Source organism: Manis pentadactyla, chromosome 5, assembly GCF_030020395.1.
Source record: "Manis pentadactyla isolate mManPen7 chromosome 5, mManPen7.hap1, whole genome shotgun sequence".
Classification (NCBI taxonomy): domain Eukaryota; kingdom Metazoa; phylum Chordata; class Mammalia; order Pholidota; family Manidae; genus Manis; species Manis pentadactyla.
In genome coordinates this window covers 131,716,825-131,737,363 of record NC_080023.1, presented here as the reverse complement: position 1 = coordinate 131,737,363, position 20,539 = coordinate 131,716,825, and the positions used below count along the sequence as shown (strand labels likewise).

The 20,539-nt window shown below is 48.3% G+C and overlaps 1 protein-coding gene across 3 annotated transcripts in view; it reads right to left on the bottom strand.

Annotated features, from left to right (window-relative positions):
* Window positions 1-20,539, bottom strand: part of RALGAPA2 (Ral GTPase activating protein catalytic subunit alpha 2) — a 408,980-nt gene that overhangs the window by 2,978 nt on the left and 385,463 nt on the right. For 2 of the 3 annotated variants that reach the window (XM_057502678.1, XM_036892284.2), the window contains 2 exons: window positions 6,885-6,924; window positions 751-4,105 (listed from right to left, as the gene is read on the bottom strand). Coding sequence is in view for 2 of the 3 variants with exons in the window: in XM_036892284.2 (XP_036748179.2) it covers window positions 6,920-6,924 (5 nt within the window). In the remaining variant the exon portion in view is untranslated. Of the gene's footprint in view, window positions 1-750; window positions 4,106-6,884; window positions 6,925-20,539 lie in introns of those variants that run through there. The other variant, XM_057502677.1, reaches the window with a different exon arrangement.

Sequence of the window (20,539 nt, the reverse complement as noted above, 5' to 3'; positions counted from 1 at the left end):
GGTGGGTCAGAATCTAGGTGAGGATGGGGCAGGAGCCTGCATCTTACAAAGCTCCCTAAATAATTCTGATGCAAGACGAGGCTGGGAATCACAGCTTCTAGGCAACAAAGTTCTAAAACTCTCAATCAAATTTTATTCTATGAAAAAGCAAGTATTAGAAAGCACAAAATACCTCTAAGAAGCTCTTGATACCAGTCAAAAGCTAAAAAAGCCTGAACAATTCAAGCTCTGCTTAGTTCCCAGGAAAGTATCTGGACACTTCCTGAGGTCACTGATTTGTCTTATAAGCAATGGTACTCAACAAATATTTGCTAAGTGGACAGATTGGTGATTTTCAGACAGCTTGACTGATGTCTTGAATGTCCCCTGACATCCAGAGCATGGGAGTAACTGGGGACTCCGATAGCGGCCACCTGGCTGGGCTGTTGGACTGTGATGGTTGGAGTCCTGAGGCAAAGCCATCAACACAACTGCCCTGGAGAGACAGGAGCTAGGACCCGCCCCTTGAGACACAAATAGCAGGAGATTCGGACCAACTATGTCCTCATGGAGAGAGGATGGACTTAAACAGGTGACATCAGTGATACCTGGACTGAGATCCTCTGGGTACTAGGTATTTAGGCTTTGATTAAGAAAAGCTTTTGAACACCTTCATCTCATAAAAATGCAAGCTATCTTTTGTTAGATGCCAGGATAAATTTTACTTTCCTACAAAGTCTAATGAAAACAAAAGAAACATATACACATAAGTGCTGTTTCTACTTTATTAAATCATCACAATAAATCAGAATTAAAGAGAAAAAAATGGTGGTTGTGGGCAGCTGTGGAGCTGTGCACTTTCCTGGCCCTGGCTTGCCTTTGCTGCAGTGCATCCAGACACACACACGTGCCTGCAAAGGTGGGGAAATGTAAGCGTCTGTACCACCTGGGCCTAAACCTAGATGTGCAGCATTTGGAAAATTAAAAATGAGAGATAGCAAAATAAAAATCAAATGACATACTATAATTTATCATATTTATCAAAATTTTTCCTTATTTACATGTACTAAATATTATCGACCTGAAAACATAAGAGAACATTCACTTTCTGTATATGTAAGACACAGGTGCTGCGTGCAATGGGAAGGATGGTTGTTTCCCGTTGGGTTTCCCTTCAGGTGCGATAAAAACATAACAGTTACACAAAAGACATCACCGTAAGTCTGAGGACCCCTTAAAGCTCCAGATGATACAAATATAACAGTGGATGAAGTGCCGGTGGTCACACCCGGGGAAGGTTAGGCAGACGTGATTTGTGTTGTCCTGGATTCATGTGATCTCGTTTGTAAGGCTCAGGGCTGATCGGTCAGCCCCTCACAGCTGAGGCTTCGCTTCCTCCTTCCCTGTGGCTCTTAGGCACTGCGGCCTCCACTGCATGAAGATGCTGAGACAGTCACTTACCCTGCTAAATTTCCCCTCTTCTGTCTACTTAGGGTTTTATTATTTTTAAAAAGTCACCATTTGGGGAATTACTATTTTTTTTTTTTTTTTTTAAGTACAAGAACCTACTCAGTGAGATTGCAGAATGTCAGCTTGTGGAGTAGCGAGGGAACTGCTCTGGGCCTGCCTGCAAGCCAGCAAGTGTGATCCACTTTGGGCCAATTAGGGTCACTTCTGTTTACAGATGGTTGACTTACTGTGATGGGTCAGCTGTGACTCAGGTGGGTTACCACCAGATGAGTGACCCTCTGCAATTCTGCTGAGAGGCATTTGTTACAAAAGCACAATATTTGCTTATCTAAGTGAAAAAAAAAAATCTTGATCATTTCAATTTTCCACCCCAAATAACAAAATGATTCAAGTTTGCATGATTACAAGGAAGCCTGGTTGCCAAGTCCCCTGCTCCCCGATTCCGAATCTCTGAAGCAAAGGTGTGCCGAGAATAGTGGGCTCAGAAAAAGCTCTGGTCACAGAACCACTGGCTATAATCTGGGGTCACGGGGTTGATGAAATCATCAGGGATTACAGGGAGGTCTAGTTATTTGCTACCTACCACTGAATTCTCCACTCCAGGCTCAGGAGGACTGGTAAAATAGAATGATGGAGTAGAGGTCCAGATGTCCAAGTTCTGACACTTCAACCAAGTCCGAGAATTCTGCAGCAGGGGGTTTCTGGAGCCTGATGGGGAGATGTTCTCCTAGAAGCTACTTGCTTTCAGAGCCTACACAGGACTCTGGGGCCCAGGATGGGCAATTCCCTTCCCTGCAGGAATGAGGTCTGGGTACTTCGTAGATACCAAATGAAGCAGCTCAACAGGAGTCTCGAGTCTGAGTGGAATGGGCCTCACACCACGCTGCCCAGAGCCCCAATCATTAAACAGGTGGTGGGGTTGGGGGTAAGCTTCATGACACTTGCTGACACAACAGAAAATACTGTGATTCCCAGCCACCCATTATGCTGCCATTAAGCCCCTGGAAGCAAGCAAAGTGGGCCTGTGTGCAGGGCAGGCTTACTCTATCCAGACACCCCACGCACTCGTGTCCAGACAGGGCTTGACCTGCTGTCTGTGGGCCTGGCCTCAAGCTGTACCTGCTGCAATCCTCCATAAAGCAGAAAAATTAGTTCTCTTTAGATGTGATGGGCCATCCTTGTAATAGGAATGATTTTCTCAATCCTTTCTCACTTATCCGAAAAGTGAGTCTGGCATCTGGGTCTGCTTGCCTCTCCTGCAAAGCTCAGGAACCAGCCAGACTACCTTGACGGTGGGTGGGAAGGCCTGACTGGTCATAAAATCTCTGATGGGGCAAGTGGGCTTAGCGGGTCAGCAGGAAGGTGACAGAGCATCCTGGCAGGGCTGCCTTTCTCTGACCCTTAGTTGGCAGCCACAGTTTACATGCTGCTCCCTGTTTTGAGCCAGGGCTCACCCTGGAGACAGGCCAAGGGCCTTGGTGAAGAGCAGAGGGCCCATGACAAAGAGCTCCTCCTTGTTGATTGATTTCTCTGTAGCTGACACCCACAGACCCCCAAAAAGGGTGCTGGGTAAGCACAGAATAGAAGGTGGGGCTATTTACTTATTTATCATTATTTTTTGAAACAGACTCAACATGCCTTCCTTGGAGCCAAATGTATAAAAAGTACAGATCAAATCCCTCGTCTGGACTCTGCTCCCCTCCAACTCTGTGCAGTGGAAAGTATTTCTCAGACCCTGCCTGGCCCTCTCTCTGCTTGTCTGGAGGGCACAATGGCAGGGTGAAGCTTCTGGAGGCAGGTGGACATCCTGGGGGTGCCTGTTTGTCTGGTGCTGGAGCTGGTGTGCTCCTTGCGTGCTGACAGGGTGTTGTGCTGAGCCAGGCCCTGGGCTGAGCCAGGCGCTGGAAGGCTTCCTGACCTACAGGAGCTTTCGCAGGGATGGGACCCTGCATTTTTGGAACCATCTGAGTATTCTGTGACAGCACCATCACTGTCACGACCTGCAGGCCCCAGGATGGTCAGGAAAACCTCTCCCCAGTTAGTGGGCACCAGGTACCAAGTGGAAAAACACTCAGTACAACTGAGGTAAAACTTCTCCTGGGCAAAAGACCCTAGGGATAGCCAATTTCCGTGATGATGAAATTTTTGAGTAAACCACAAATCCTAACATAAGAACTAGCAAAATCAATGCCGAGAAAATTCCTCAAACAATATGACAGTTGTTTGGCAGCCCCCCTGTGAATTGTGCTGGCATTTATGAATGAGAGGAAACAACCTGGGGTACAGATACCAGCTGCCCCCTTCCCTTCCTTGGAAGCCCTGGATCTCCTGCTGTCCCAGGAGCAGGCACAGCAACCACACAGGAGAGCAGGTCTGTCTCATTTTTCTTTTCTTCTTTTAAAGCCCAAAGATCACGAGGTTTCAGGGCACAATTATACCGCCCAGTCTGAAAGTCAGAACCACACCATTTTGGGGGATTCATCTTTAAATTCAGAAGTCCATTAACAGGAAGACTTGCTGAGGGCACTAGAAGAGCAGAGTGGCGTTTCCTGGGGTCTCTGGGTTTGGGGGTTCAGGGTGGGGCAGTGGGAGCATCTCATCCTTCTCCTCATCCAGGGGCACCATGAGGTAGGCACTCAGGATGGCAGCCGGAGCCCTGAAAAGGAAGCAGAGAAAGGCCGAGTCATGGGGCCAGGTGAGGATTTGTGGCACTTGGAGGAAATGGAACCACCTCCCCAGCAAGGGGGTTGGAATGACTTCCCTGTGCTCAGTGAATCAATAAATGAATGTCTTTCCTCTCAGTCTTTGCTCTGGACTTCCCTGTAGCATAAAGGAAGTTATGATTTTTTTTTTTAATTAACTCGGCCTTACCGTCCAATCCACAGGTAAAGAATGAAGAGAAAAGACATCTGATTACAGTAAAGGGAGGAGGCACCAACAAGGCACCAGCCAGAGTCAATGGAAAGGCAAGTCAGACTTCAGGGGTGGCATTTTGGGTCCCTGTTGGTGTGATTATTTACACGTTTAGTTATGGATAGTTTGCGTAACTAGATTATTCCCCAAAGGGTCTGAGACAAGAAGTCAGAAGTCAATCGCTTGTCTGAATGAGCCGGGGGAGCACACGGCTCTTCAGCACTGGAGGCAGGAGAAGAATTAAAGCCTGCACACACGGCTGTGCCCTGGCCTCCCCGGGCTGTTCCCAGTGCTCTGATGATTCAGGAATGGCTGCTGCAACACCTGGCCCGTGTTGCGGTGCAGCCGGTCTCCCCGGGGCAGCTCTGTGAGGGAGAGGCTCATTTCATCACCCTGCTTCCCCTTGTAATCTACCTTTAAACCTGTTGTATTATACCCCAAGCTTGGAACAAACCTCAAAAGCAGGCTTTCTATCCTCCTGACAGATTTCCATTCCAGGCATTTGGCCTTTGAAATATTTATTATTGTTGCCATTTGAAATTTATTTATGTAAGTTATCTTACTCCATCCAGACAGCATCTTTTTTCATTTTCTGGCCTTACCTTATTGTTTCTAGGAAGAGTCTCTGAAATCTATACCTGACAACATGCTGGGGCCCCAGGGGATGATCAGCTTCCCCAGGGGACTCTGAAATCCAGCACCTTCAGACCCCCAGGGCTGGGGCTTCACTGTCTCCTTCCTCGATCCCAGTAAGATCATGCAGCGAGAGACAGCCCTGGGAAAAGGCATCTCTCTGTCCCCGTGTAGCTGGACATGGGTGACAGCATTCAATTCAGGGGTCAACCTGATTTAATCCCGGATGATACTCCATCTGAAATACCTTCACTTCAAATTGTCTAAGATATCACATTATCAACTAGGAACCACCCCACCCACTATTATCAGATCTATTAGGAGAGGGAAGCAAAAAAATAAGCAAGTTGGTGAAAAGGTTAAGTGCCCCTCAAAGATACAGTAAGTGAAAGAGTAATTCTGGGTTAGAAGGGAAGATATTTAACCCCTCCACGGCCACCCACCCTCCCAGGGTGGCCAAGGAGCACTTTGCACCCCTGCAGCTATGCGGCACGGCAGGTGGACAGAGTGATGCCAGTTCAGACGAGCTGGGAGAAGCTCCGCAGCTCAATGCCCTCCCCATGTTCGAACGCAGTGGCCCCAGCCATTGGGGCCCAACAGGAGGCCACCCTGAGCTGGAGTTGCACACAGGGTCCTGCGTTCCTCCAGTCCCCATCTTTCCCCTGGCACGTCCTCAGCCTGTGGTGGCTCCATGCCCACTGCAGCTGGTGACTGATGGGAGGTGGCCTCCGCTCTGCTCACCTGGCCCCTTCCTCCTGCTGGAAGCTGGGGGTCTGTTCGAAGGGCGCTTGAGCCCCACTTCACCACTTCTGTGGCTGGGGCAGGAGGATGCACATGGACGGGATCCCAGCAAATAAAGACTTCTGCACGCAGTCCCATGAGGGAGGGGCTTGTCTGGCCCTCCTCTGCCTACCTGACACCAGCACCTGGGCTTTGGAGCCTGGGACGCCTCTAGGGCAGAGTGAGCCATAGGCAATAACCCGGGACTGGGCCCAGCAGGCTGAAGGTCAGCTGGCTGCAGCAATGGCTGCTCCTCCCGCCTGCAGGTGTAATAGCCTCTGCCTGGTGGAGGAGGGTGCTGTTCTGGATAAACCAAAACATCTAGACCCTCACACCCCACTTCCAGATGGACTGATGGGCTGGCAAGCATGCCTTGCATTCCCTGTGGGTGATGGTTGGTGAGTGGCAGCTCACTCGCTGACGTCTTCATTATTACTTTTATCATCATCCTCATCATCCTGTCTCTCTTCTACCTGTGAGCCCATGAGTCCACTCAGCCTGGGCCACCCCCAGCGCTGTCGTCCTTCAGTGCACTGTAAGGGTGGACCCCAGGCCATCCTCTGGGTCCTAAACCATAGCTGACCCCCAGATCCCCAGGTTCTCCACCCTCTGGGCTCCCCACCTTTTGTCTGCTCTTCCTCCCCAGCTGCTCCATTCAACAGCCTGCTCCCTGCGCCATGGCCTTGCAGGCCCCCCCATTAGGCCAGTGGTCAAAGGCTGGCCCAACACGTGCCGCGTCTTATTGGTGCATCCTAAGATTCTACTCTCTCCCCACCCCCAGCTTGGCCAACAAAAAAGGGGGCAGTCCTGGTCCCCTGGCTCCCGCGGCCTTGCATACAAAAGAGCAGGCGACAAAGACATTTTCCGGCTTGGCAGGTGCTGGTGTGGGACTCCGCCCGGAGTGAGCGGGCAGCTGGGCGAAGCTGGGCTTCCTGGGCAGCTCAGACCTGCAGGGCAGGGGTGTGGCAGGACCTCAGGAGGAAGGGGCGGCAGCAGGGACCCAGTGGCGGATCAGCACAGGGTTAGCCGCAGAGGGAGGCCTGTTAGTGAGCGCGCACCCCTTCCCAAGAGCAGGGTGGTGGGCCAATCCGCAGACGCGTCGGTCTTACCTTGCTCAGATATTGCCATGAGACCCTTACGTGTTTTAATCTGGAGGAAAAGAACATACAAGTGGATGAATATGAGCCCAGCACACCCGCAGTCCAGCTTGATGATGAACACAGTGCTGTCGACACGTGTGTCTCTGTGCTGCTTGAGTTGTCGCAGCTCTGGAGATGAGCACGAACTGAAAATCCACTTAAAATTCTCCTTGGCAGGGCAGACTTCAGCTGCCGTCACATTTATAAATACAAAATGAAGGAGGTACTGCATTGTACGATGTATAATGCAGACACTGTCAGGCGCCCTGCGGACACTGGGCACACTGACCAACTGTATCCTTTTTCTGCTACCCAATATTCCCTGTTTGGTCTAAAATATAGTCAATGATAAACATTTTCAAGACCAGAATTTGTTATTCAATGGATGAACTGAAAACACAGTTGATACCCTCCAGGTATGCAAGTTTGCATGCCTCTAGGTTTCATCTTACAGGTCGCAGGTTTGCACAGAGTGTGCTTATTCATACTAGTGTCACCTGTGGTGTGACAGTCCTCAGGTGGACCCATGAAGTGTGAGGTGCACGGGGAGGCTTGGAAAGTGGACCCTGCAGTGTACAAATTGTACTGCAGGCTCACCCTCCCGCACAAGCACAGAGCAGTCGGATCTTAGCAGTCACGCTGCACTGGAGGGAGGATTGAGCTTTCCCTGCTCTGTGATGTCTTTTGTCAATTCCCCCACTGCCATCCTGTTTCCTGTGGGGGTTTTCCATAGCAAATATATCAGGCAATAGCTCCTCTCCCCCACCCCCAGCCCTCTTGAATTCAGCTTTACTAGACCACCATCCAATCTGGACAACGGACATTTATCAGTGACACAGACTGTTGTCTGCTTGGCCACAGTTGTTAACTTGGATTGTCTGCTGGCCCTGCTGCCAAGGTGGGCACAGCGACCAGGGCGTCTCTAAGACGGTGGTTCAAATGCTATTGGAAGAAAAACCACAGACATACTTATGGGTGAGGCTCCATGAAAGGTGGACTTCTATGAAGCCATATTTTCCAATGTACTGATGATAATCCATTCCTCCAAATTACTGGGGTCAGGGATCTCAGGGTAACAAACTGCCTATGGAAGACTCAGGAGCATTCCCGTACATGATCTGTGACCACTGTTGGAACTGCTCCTTCTCTGCAAGATGATTGTGCTCTAGGGGCACCAGAATTTACTGGGTGCTTTGGCTATAGGTAGCAGACTAGAATGTTTTCCGTGGACCCTCTAGGTAATGTGAGAATATGGATTACCTGTTATGTGGGGCCCACTTCCTCTCAGGGAAGACGGCAAACATAGGGCCTCCCTCCATGGGTCTTCCTTGAGTTGAGGGGGGTCAGCATGTCAGGGCGCCATGCTACTGCCCTTCTCCGGAGTGAGCAAAGGGTCCCTTCATGAGGGTATCCTTGGTCTCATCCCCTGCAGCCCCTCAGCCCTGGTTATGCTGGGTTACAGCACCTGATTGGTAGAAGCCCAGAAAACAGATGGCGCAGCTGACAATGGAGGGCTTGTTTGTAATTGCTGATAAGGACCGCTTGCCCTTCTCCCCAGTGTGTCCCCAGATGCAGCCTGGTGTGGTGTGCTGGACCAAACAGAATGTCTCAATAACTGCCAATCCATGGGTGAGTTAAGGAGATGCAAAGACAAAGACAGGTGGGGGCTGCCTTAATTATTCCATGGGGCTCAAATGTCACTTGCCCTTGACACACAGGCAGTGCTACCAAAGGGTGCGGGTCCCCTTCTTGGGACACAGGAGTAGGCTGTCAGCTTCCTGATCCATCCCTGGGGGTAAACGTGAGGTACCAACTAACCTGGGCAGTGCTGGAAAGCTCCAGAAGATAGCACTGTGCTTGGAAATGAGGGTTGAGGAGGACAGGGTGTGTGTGATGCTTGGGAGTGTCAGGGAGAAACACAAAGCATAATTATTTCATCCTTGCATCAACTGGGCAGTGGATACGTGCCAGGTGCTGTCCTCAGCTCTGGGTTACAGCAGCGAACAAGGCAGATGAAACCTCGCCTGTGGGGCTTTGGTGCGCGGGAGTTATGGCATGCCTTCTTGGGGGCAATGTCACCCCAGGAAGGGCAAAAAGCCTTATTCTTTATATGTATAAAGCCTGCTATAAGTATGGTAAATAAACCGATATACACTATTTCTGTGGTATCTGGGAGGGGAGGGCACAAATTTGGAAATAAAAATGTCTGAGGAACAATCATGGTGGGGTGAATAAAAAGGCTGGGAAACACTGGCCTAACATGTGTATCAAGTTCAAAGTCCTCCTTACACATTAGAGGTGCTGGCAGTTGGGAGTAGGTCCTGCTCACATCTCACAGCAGCTGAGTGAGACCCCTCTGGAGACAGCCCTTTGAATGCAACTCAGATGCCAACGGGCCTGACTGCAGCCACTCAGCGGCTCAGCAACACAGCCGGAGCCTGGAGAATCCGGGTGTCACTTTTAGAGAACCATGTCTTACTTCTCTGGCCTCATGTGACTTCTCTGATACTCCACATAGCACAGAGGATTACAAAAAATGCGGGGAACAATAGTTTGGTTGGAGATTTGCTGTGTTCTACAGAGCTCTGCCTAGAGGATGCTTTTCAAGAACTTGTAGGTCTTTTTGTGGCATATTTTCTCTGGCTGTACTCACTAGGACAGCAAAAGAGCCAGGATTTGAACCGAGCTTATCTCCAAGGAAAGGCTGCCTTCCAGGACTGCCACCTGGGATAACGCTGGGCAGGGTCAGACAAGAAAAGCGGCTGCCTCTCCCAGGGTCTTGTTACTGAACAGTCAGTGTGGAAAATGATTAACTGGTTCAAGATAATTAGGGAAGGGAATGATTTTGAGGGCTGGCATGGATGAGGGGAGAGAAACAGCAGACTTGGGTTCCAGCTTTAGGCAAGTGCTAAATATCCTCCCAGCAGGAATGCGGACAGAGTGGGAGATCAGAGAGCTGTCTGGGCTATTCAGACCCCTTGGAATAGCTCTAAGGAAGGGAACAGGTGCAGCCTGGATAGGGTAGGGCTACACACTCAACTCTACATTGGCAACCCAAAACTAGTGGGAATTAGCCAGACTAATTAACATTTCCAAATGGCCCAAGGATGGCTTCCAGTGTTTCCATCCCGGCAGCAGTGGCTGTGTCCTGGCCCTGGCCCTGGGCTGGGCTGGCCTTCCCCTTTGGGGCTGTTGGTCTTGCCCATCCACTTTGGTTCTGAAGCAGAAAGCCAGGGCAGCTGGACCATGATGTAGCAGGCGGGGAGGCTGCACACTGTGTGCCCGCACGGCCATGTGCCCTGTGCAGGGGCCAGGCCAGCAGGTGGGGCACTCATGGAGAAAGTTTTCTGGTCATCTCTTCCCCTTCCAGGACTATAATGTACTTTTATGCATCTCTGACTAAATTTCACTAAATTATAAGTTTAAGATTAGTGTTTTGGTGTCAATGTTCTTGTCTCCCTCATGGAGAAAGAGGATTCCAGATCTTCTCACTACCTCACAAAACTCGAACACTAAGATTTCAGCTATGTCTTGGCCATGGCAGGTGGTTCATTTTACCAGACTGAGTTCACATCTCAAAATGGCAAAACAGTACGTAAATGTTTGTAGCAACAATATTCACACTAGCCAAAAAGTGTTAACAGCCCCAGTGTCCACCAAATGATGAATGGGCAAACAACCGGTGGTCTACCCTTACAGCGGAATATTACTGGGCAGTAGAAGGGAATGAAGTACTGATATAGGCTTACAACATGGTGAGCACTGACAATGTGCTGGGTGAAAGAAGCCAGTCATCAAAGACCACACTGTGTATGATTAATTTATAAAAATGACCAGAGCAGGCAGATTCACAGACAGAATGCAGACTGGTGTCTGCTTAGGGCTGGAGGTGTGGTGGGGGAATGGGGAGTGACTGCCAGTGGGCTTATGTGGGATTTGTTTGTTTGTCTTTCAGGAGGGAAAAAAATGTTCTAAAGTTAGATTGTGGTGATGGTTGCAAACCCCTCTGAATATACTAAGACTGTTGAATTGTACACTTTAAATGGGTGAATTTTATGGTATGTGAACTATATTTCAATAGTGCTGTTTTTAAAAATGACCAAATAGAAGAGAAGGTGGTCTGGGAAGCATGATAGCTAATGCTTCTCCAACAGGGACATGCTAGGTGGCTCCAGGTTCCAGGGAAGAAGGAAGCTCCCCATGGGCACCGGGGCTGGTAGGACGCCACCAGCAGTGCTGCTCTTGTGCCTTGCCACACATGCTCAACCTCCTCACAGCAAGGACAACGTGGCCGCTCCTCAGGTGCCACACGGCTCTTCCCTTTAAGGCTGACTCTCAGGTTTGTTCTCACTTGAATTCGTCTGTCTTATAAAAGCCCAGGAGTGGCCTTGGGTGGCGAGGTGGGGATGACAGTATGATTTTTCCGAGGACACAGCAGGGCTCTTGTGTGCAGCTCAAGACTGTTCTTTGAATCTCCAGTAATCAGCAGCCCAGGAAAAGGCAGCAGCTCTGATAACTTTGGGAGGACAGGGAATCCCAGGGTTTCCCCAAGGTGTCTGAGGAAATGTTCAAGAAGCAATGGAACCATCTGGTAGTTCCACTGCCACAAACTTCCTGTTGTCTTCACATATTAAGGAAGCCATTTCTGCCCATTATTAAGATAGTTTCTACATGTGAGTTCTTTCTGTGGTGCTCTACTTGCACTCTAATGTAGGAAATACTCTAACTTTCAGTTAAATTTCTCAGTTATCTGTGCCAAAGTGGGTGTGCAAATTGTAAGGTCAGAATAAATCCTATTACACAGTCCTTTCTGCCTTTGCCACACAAGGGCCCCTCCCCTCCTCTCCACAATCAGGTACCCAAAGGCAGGGAGTCTCTCAGTGGGGGACAGTGGGTCCTGTCTGGGAACACAAAGACCTCACCATTTGAGCCTGATCTCGACACACTCAGCCACCTGACCATGAAATAACTTCCAAAACTGACTGAGAGAAATTGTGCTCTATGGAAGGCAGATTGCGGGCAGGGAGTGCAGTAAGTTGCACAATTCATAATTGTTTTCAAGACTATTTTTATTAAAGTGAAGCAATGTCAAGGAAGCTTACCCTCATAGCCTAGCTTTTATGGATCACCAGGAGTGACTTGACGTCCCTTCAAACAATGGTCAGTGTACCCATGATAGTTATCAATCACGATTCTTCAGGCCAGCCCACGGGTTGGCAACCACTAAATTCTGGTGAGAGTCTGGAGGCTGTGTGGGGATGGGGGATGTGTGACTGCAGGTCTCTGCTCATCTCCTTTTCACCTCCTTCCTTCCCCTACAGGGGGCATCACTCTGCTCCCTTCACCTGTGCAGTCCAGGTGAGAGGCTGTTCGGCCTTAACCATGCTGGGTTCCTGTGGACCTTGAATGTGCCTGGAAAGCTCCTGTCTCACAGCCTATGCACCTGCTGCTCCCTGTCTGCAATGCTTCCCACCAAATTCTAAATGGCTTGATCCCTCACCTCCTTCAAGTCTTTCCCCAGATGTCACCTTCTCAGTGAGGCCTCTTCAGCCCCGTTTTATAGTGCACCCCACCCTTCTCAGGACTCCTGGGCCTCCTTCCCTGCTCTTTTTCTTCTTTGCAGCTCTCAGCTCCTGACAGGGTGGGGCTGCTGCTGCTTTGCCCCTTTTGTATCTTCCGTACTGAGCACTCAGTAAGTACTGAGGGAAGGGATGTGTGAAGGCTTGACCCTCGTGTTGTCTGTATGGTGACCTGAGGAGGATCCCCTTTGTAGGGGGAGGAAGAAGGTGAAAGGGCATGGGAAGAGTTTGACCTGCAGTCATACATCCCCCTCCCTTATAAGACCCCTATCTTTATAATAGTCTTTGTCATAATCTTCAGAACAATCTATGAACTGTAACCAACTTAAGCGATGCATGTGTGTCCCCAGGACCACATTTTACTCTCTGAATAGGGCCTCCAGAAGTCACCAACTTTGGGTAACTGGGATAAAGAGCAGAGTGCTGGTGGCCCGTAGAGGCCCACTTCTGGCTTCTTCCTTTCTTCTCTGTGCCAATCCCTCTTCTCTGCGGCCCCCATCCTTGACTCTCTTGGGTCCCTCCAGTGTTCTCCTGGTCGGAAACACCTGGCCTCAGAGAGCTGTGCACCCAGGTTATAGAGGGCTCCCTCATTAACCGGAGGCAGGCTGTTTCTCTAAGCTGCTTCTCTGAGCCCTGGGGATGTAGCTAGGAGGCAGGGTTTCCCTAACTACCGCGCACGGGCTCCAGGGTCTGCCCAAACACACTTCAGCAGCAAGGGCGAGGGAGTGGGTATGTTTGCTTTTGCCTGAGATCAGAGGGGAGTCCTGGAGGCCCTTCAGCGGCTCACCTCACCCTGAGGCCATCTCAAGGCCAGAGGATCCCGCCAGTGAGGAAAGAGAGGCTGGAGGCTGGGTGCTGGCCTGCGCAGGCCGCTGATCCCACCACAGGTAGGCTGAGCACTGCAGGAGGCAGGAGGGAGCTGGCTGGGGCACAAGGGCTGGAGCATATCCTCTGTGGGGCTGGGATTTTATTTCTCATATTCTTGAAAAGTCCAAAAGTAGGGTTTGCCTCCGTCACGGCCCCCTTTACGGTGGCCAGTGATGCTGCCAGGTTCCCTGTGTCCTGAGAAATAAGTTTGGCCATGTCAGTGCTGTAAAACTTTATGGATTTTTTTCTTTTTTTTTACGAAGTTGACTGGCATCTTTCCCATTTTCAAGTGGTTTTTTTCACCTTTTGAAGGACTTTAAAGGTTAATGGGAGAAAAGGAATGGCTTTTCTCTTTATTATGCCACTTAGAGGTTTATTTCCTGGTTATCATCATGTATCCTTTGGGAAAATGAGAGTATAAAATGGTCTTTCTGTTCTCTGACGACAGACTTAAATGCTAGCAAGAGGTGTTCCATTTGGCCTCTGTTGTGGTGTGCTCACTGCTAACTAGAAATTCAAGCAAAACCACTGAGTACTCCAGGAACCCCCACCCCATTGCGGCAGCTACATGTTCCACCTGCTAGAGCCAGGACAGCAGGGCTGAAGCCACGGTTCACAAGGAATGCGAAGCTGGGGTGCCAGAAGCTCCAGGTGCTTCTGAAACAATTCTCAAGGTTATTTCAAATAAGCTTTAATTAAGAGTCATTTCCAAAAATTGTCTCTGAGAAAAATTATTGGTACTTGCCGGCCATCTCTTGGCAACTGCTCAAGTGTCCCTGGGGCCGTAATTAGCAGTGAGTGGGGAGGAAGGTTCCACTTATACTTCAAACCCTGTAAGGACTGAGAAATCAGACTAACCTAAATGCAGCATTTCACAGAAAAGACAGCACCCTCACGTTCTTCCAAAGGGACAAATTAAATGTAATGTCAACACTTTAGAAGGAAGGATCTTGGGTCCCTCCTTCTTCTGGGAACCTGTGAACACCCCTAGCTCCACACCAACTCCACAGGGCAGGAGTGTCCCCATGCTGGCTCTGAAAGGAGCTGTTTCTTCTTCTCTGCTCTTTCACATGGACTGTCCTTCATCTTGTTCCTTTCTGCAGGCCTTCCAGGTCTCAGAAGTCCTGCTTCTTCACCAATGTGGGAAAGTTAGAAATTGACTGGTAGGATATTAATAGAATAGCTAATACATATTAGGCAAGTTTTCATTCTCTCTCAGACTCACAAGGCAGACTGCACGGAAATCTCAACCCAAATGACCCAGACTATTGGCTGACAGCATCTTTTCTTTTGAACTGTATCTTTTTGATACATAGTTATAGTTTGTAGGTAACTAAACCAGGCTTATTAGTAAATAGCCATATTTTGGAGGTTCACGAGTATCTGCTTTTCTGTACTCAGACTGCAAGCTCCTGAAGGGAAGGGGAGACATAGAGCACAAAGTCTCCAGAGCCTTAAAATGCTCAGTATGGTCCTGCTTGGCAGCAGCTGCCGGAGGAAGGAGGCCAATTCAGAGATGGTAACATCTGACAGGTAGCACTGTCTTTTCTTGCCAATTGAATGCACATATGTTTGCTTCATCACTTTCTTCCACCTCCCAGAGCTGACACTGAGGCACGTTAAAGAGGAACAAGAGATGAATAAGCATGAGGCAAAATGTGGTTGCAAACAGGGCAGTTGAGAATTCTCTTTAGAACCCTCAGTGCCATTTACAAAAGCATCTCGAATCAAGTTTCAGTTGTTCAAACTGCATTATCCAGTCTGTGGATTGATTCTAGCTTCCCCCGCCTTTCTCTACACCCACTTTTGCCATGTTGTTTATCACTGGCCACTTTCACTAAGAGACCAGGAAGGGAGAGGGACAGATTACACACAATGACAGGTGTTTGTTCCACATCTTGCATCAGGCCCAACACACATCTGTGGTCTGGATACACACCTGTACTACTTAAAGCAATAGCCTGAGTCCTTCCTGTCCACATTTCTATTTTACTCCTGTTGGATATGGATGGCATAGGAAAGAAATTACATGCATCATTCTGTAAAGATACAATCTTTGAAGAAGACACACACAGGATAAAGACTTAGCTATCCTAAGAAAAGTCAAGATATGAGTAATGACAAGTTAGATGACCCTAAATGAGGACCTAAGCATTATAGAGATATCTTGATTTAGGACAGCACTTCTTGGTCCTGCCTACATATTACAGCACCCTTGGAAAATTTAAAAGTTCAAGTTCCCTTGCTCAGGCCACGCCCCAGACCAGTAAATCCAAGTGTCTGGTGGAGGCATGCAGCATCGGGATGCTCTGGCTTCCCTGGTAATCCAGTGCACAGCCGGGGCCAGCACCACTGATTCTGGGTGGTTTAAAAAATTCCTATGGAAGTTTTATCATCTTTTCCAGGAGGATACATCTGAAGTTTCAAAAACACAGATACTATGCAGAGGGGGTCAGAACTGAGCTGGTATGTGGAAAGGAAGATTTGGGCTGGGTCTGGAAGGGATTGTTGGGATGGAGGAACCATCCAGGCAGGTGGTTAGCTGTTTGTATGTGGCCACACATGGCTCAGCTGCAGCCAAGATAGCTGAGGGTGTGGAGTGGGGCAGGCCTGAGTTCTTGACTACACAGAGACCTAAGAGAACTTGTATTTAAAGGGAACTTCTGGATGATCTGAATGGTGTTCTGAACTCTAATCCTAGTTTTTAATATTAAAAAAAACCCAGCATCAGTGGCTCTGATTTATGGGTTTGTCCCCATAGGGTGAGTGCCAGGCTGGCCTTTCCAGGTGTCCTGGTCCCCGGCTTGCATGTCCCCTTCTAGGAGACAGGGTGACGGGCAGGCAGCAGTATGTTCCAGGATGGAGGCAGAGGCTGCACAGGACAGAGTGGAGAAAAACCCAGAGAGGCAGGGTGGTGAGAATGGTAGTCCAATGAATGGCTGCTCAGGGCTCTCTACGTGCTGGGCACTGCTGTCATCTCCTTACACACATTAACTTACCACATCCTTCAGAATGCCCTTTAAGAAGGCTCTATTATGGATCCAGTTTACAGAATAATACTCTGAGGAGCAGAGTGACGGGCCGCTTGGCTGAGACTACATGCTGGAGCTGCCTGGCTGCAGAACCCGGCTCACTGCCCTGCAAGGAGCCAAGGCAGCTGGGAAGGACAGCTCCTGGTGGAAGTTTCCAGAGTCTTGAGCAAGGAAGGACCAGAAGGTAGTGGAATAGAGATGAGGAAGGAGAGCAAGGGAAGGCAAGCCTGGGCCGTGGTCAGTTCTAAGGGCGGAAAAACGTGCAAACCCTGGTAGGGGGATAAGCAGGGTCAGCACTTTGCTCACGGGCACCTCCTTCTGCCCTCGCCAGCGACTGGCAGTGGTGTGGGGGTGCATGGGCTCTGGGCCTGGATCCTGGCTGTGTTGCCAGCACCCCCAGAAATTAGAAGCCCGTCTAGGTCTTGGGACACCTGCCTGAACCCAGGGGCTTGACCCACCAGCAGCGTGTGCACGTGCGGCATGTCTGCTGACTGGGGAAGCCAGTACTGTGCTGGGCTCCAGCTCCCTCCTCGGCTCCAGGAGGCTGCTTAGAAGAGGAGAGGAGAGGGCTCCTTAAAGGACGTTGTAGCCACAACTGTGAGATGACCCCAGAGACCACCACAGTGTGCTGGCTGTCACATTTGTGAGCTGTCACCTGGACAGGAGTGACCAATAACCACATCATCACATGTCAGGAGCTTCTGCTGTCAACTTGTCAGGTAATTTAATGTCTTTCCCAAACTTCAGTCTTACCTCAAGAAGACATTTTGAAGAATGAGGCAGGCATGGCTTTGGTGAGTAGCCCTGCTTGAAAAGACGGATGAGACTTCTCTCCTCCTCCTCTCACAGGGGCAACATGGTTTGTGTAGATTCAAAAGCTCTTTTATAACTGGCTGGTTAGGGACTCTGACCAACGTGACTAACAACCAGTGTTTGGGGACAGCTTACCCAGTAGGGGAAGCTGGCGGCCATCTGGGTCTTGGACAACACCAGGGACCCTGCCCAGATCCCACGTCGGGGAGGAGACAGTGTGCAACCCCCTGGCCTTCGCTCTGCTACCCCTTGCTGGCGTGGTTCTCAGCTCACTCGAAACTGGCATGGTTAGTTACTAGGGGTTAGACCTGCTATCTACCAAAGTCCCTTCTAATTCTCCATTCGATGATGCTCTTTACTGGCTTTAGCACATTTATGAGGAAGATAAATACATAAGAAGTGCTATTAATCAGTCAAAACCTTGTCAAGACACTTTAACAAGGAGGGACGAAGGGAAGGAGAGAAAAAGGGGGAGGGAGGGAGGAAGACAGGAAGAAGAAGAGGAAGACACTGAACAAATGTGTACTGACCACCCTCAGGGAATGCGGGAAATCTTTCACCTTTTGGCGGTTAGATTTCAGGTCTCTCTTGTGTTATTTCTGGGGATCACCTTCATTGCTAACTGCTCAGTGAAATGGCCATGTTGGGAACTGCATGTGGAATGACAAGCCTATAATATCTTGGCACATGTAACCACTTTGCAGTTCAGGGGTCTTAGCAAATGAAAGTCAGGTGTAGCTTTATTCCTCCAGGCAAAGGCTGGTGAATTAGAAAAGTAGTTTGTGTGGTGTCTGTATGCCAGATTCCCTTTGGGACTGATGTGTAACATGTCTGCAGTCTTATGAGATTTTTATTTTTTATTTATTTTTATTTTTTATTTTGGTATCATTAATCTACAATTACATGAAGAACATTATGTTTACTAGGTTCCCCTCTTCACCAAGTCCCCCCCACATAGCCCTTCACAGTCACTGTCCATCTGCGTAGTAAGGTGCTGTAAAATCACTACTTGTCTTCTCTGTGTTGCACAGCCCTCACCGTGCCCTCCCACACACTATACATGCTAATTGTAATGCCCTCTTTCTTTTTCCCCGCCCTTATCCCTCTCTTCCAACCCATCATCCCCAGTCCCTTTCCCTTTGGTAACTATTAGTCCATTCTTGGGTTCTGTGATTCTGCTGCTGTTTTGTTCCTTCAGTTTTTCTTTGTTCTTATACTCCACATATGAGTGAAATCATTTGGTACTTGTCTTTCTCCGCCTGACTTATTTCACTGAGCACAATACCCTCTAGCTCCATCCATGTTGTTGCAAATAGTAGGATCTGTTTTTTTCTTATGGCTGAATAATATTCCATTGTGTCTATGTACCACATCTTCTTTATCCATTCATCTACTGATGGACACTTAGATTGCTTCCATTTCTTGGCTACTGTGAATAGTGCAGCGATAAACATAGAGGTGCATCTGTCTTTTTCAAACAGGAGTGCTGCATTCTTAGGGTAAATTCCTAGAAGTGGAATTCCTGGGTCAAATGGTATTTCTATTTTGAGCATTCTGAGGAACCTCCATACTGCTTTCCACAATGGTTGAACTAATTTGCATTCCCACCAGCAGTGTGGGAGGGTTCCCCTTTCTCCACAACCTCGCCAACATTTGTTGTTGTCTGTCTTTTTGACGATGGCGATCCTGACTGGTGTGAGATGATATCTCATTGTGGTTTTAATTTGCATTTCTCTGATCATTAGCGATGTGGAGCAACTTTTCATGTGCCTGTTGGCCATCTGGATTTCTTCTTTAGAGAACTGTCTGTTCAGCTCCTCTGCCCATTTTTTAATTGGATTATTTGCTTTTTGTTTGTTGAGGCGTGTGAGCTCTTTATATGTTTTGGATGTCAATCCTTTATCGGATCTGTCACTTATGAAAATATTCTCCCATACTGTAGGATACTTTTCTGTTCTATTGATGGTGTCCTTTGCTGTACAGAAGCTTTTCAGCTTGATGTAGTCCCAACTTGTTCATTTTTGCCTTTGTTTCCCTTGCCCAGGGAGATATGTTCATGAAGAAGTCACTCATGTTTATGTCCAAGAGATTTTTGCCTATGTTTTCTTCTAAGAGTTTTGTGGTTTCATGACTTACATTCAGATCTTTGACCCATTTGGAGTTTACTTTTGTGTATGGGATTAGACAGTGATCCAGTTTCATTCTCTTACATGTAGCTGTCCAGTTTTGCCAGCACCATCTGTTGAAGAGACTGTCATTTCCCCATTGTAAGTCCATGGCTCCTTTATCATATATTAATTGGCCATATATGTTTGGGTTAATGTCTGGAGTCTCTATTCTGTTCCACTGGTCTGTGGCTCTGTTCTTGTGCCAGTACCTAATTATCTTGATTACTGTGGCTTTGTAGTAGAGCTTGAAGTTGGGGAGCGAGATCCCCCCCACTTTATTCTTCCTTCTCAGGATTGCTTTGGCTATTCAGGGTCTTTGGTGGTTCTATATGAATTTTTGAACTATTTGTTCCAGTTCATTGAAGAATGCTGTTGGTTACTTGATAGGGATTGCATCGAATCTGTATATTGCTTTGGGCAGGATGGCCATTTTGACGATATTAATTCTTCCCAGCCAGGAGCATGGGATAAGTTTCCATTTGTTAGTGACCTCTTTAATTTCTATTAAGAGTGTCTTGTAGTTTTCAGGGTATAGGTCTTTCACTTCCTTGGTTAGGTTTATTCCTAGGTATTTTATTCTTTTTGATGCTATTGAGAATGGAATTCTATTCCTGATTTCTCTTTCTATTAGTTCATTGTTAGTGTATAGGAAAGCCACAGATTTCTGTGTGTTAATTTTGTATCCTGCAACTTTGCTGAATTCTGATATTAGTTCTAGTAGTTTTGCAGTGGAGTCGTTAGTGTTTTTTATGTACAATATCATGTCATCTGCAAATAGTGACAGTTTGACTTCTTCTTTACCAATCTGGATTCCTTGTATTTCTTTGTTTTGTCTGATTGCCGTGTCTAGGACCTCCAGTACTACGTTGAATAACAGTGGTGAGAGTGGGCATCCCTGTCTTGTTCCCGGTTTCAGAGGAGAAGCTTTCAGCCTCTCACTGTTCAGTACGATGTTAGCTGTGGATTTATCATATATGGCCTTTATTATGTTGAGGTACTTCCCCTCTATACCCATTTTGTTGAGAGTTTTTATCATGAATGGATGTTGAATTTTGTCGAATGCTTTTTCAGCATCTATGGAGATGATCATGTGGTTTTTGTCCTTCTTTTTGTTGATGTGGTGGATGATGTTGATGGATTTTCGAATGTTGTACCATCCTTGCATC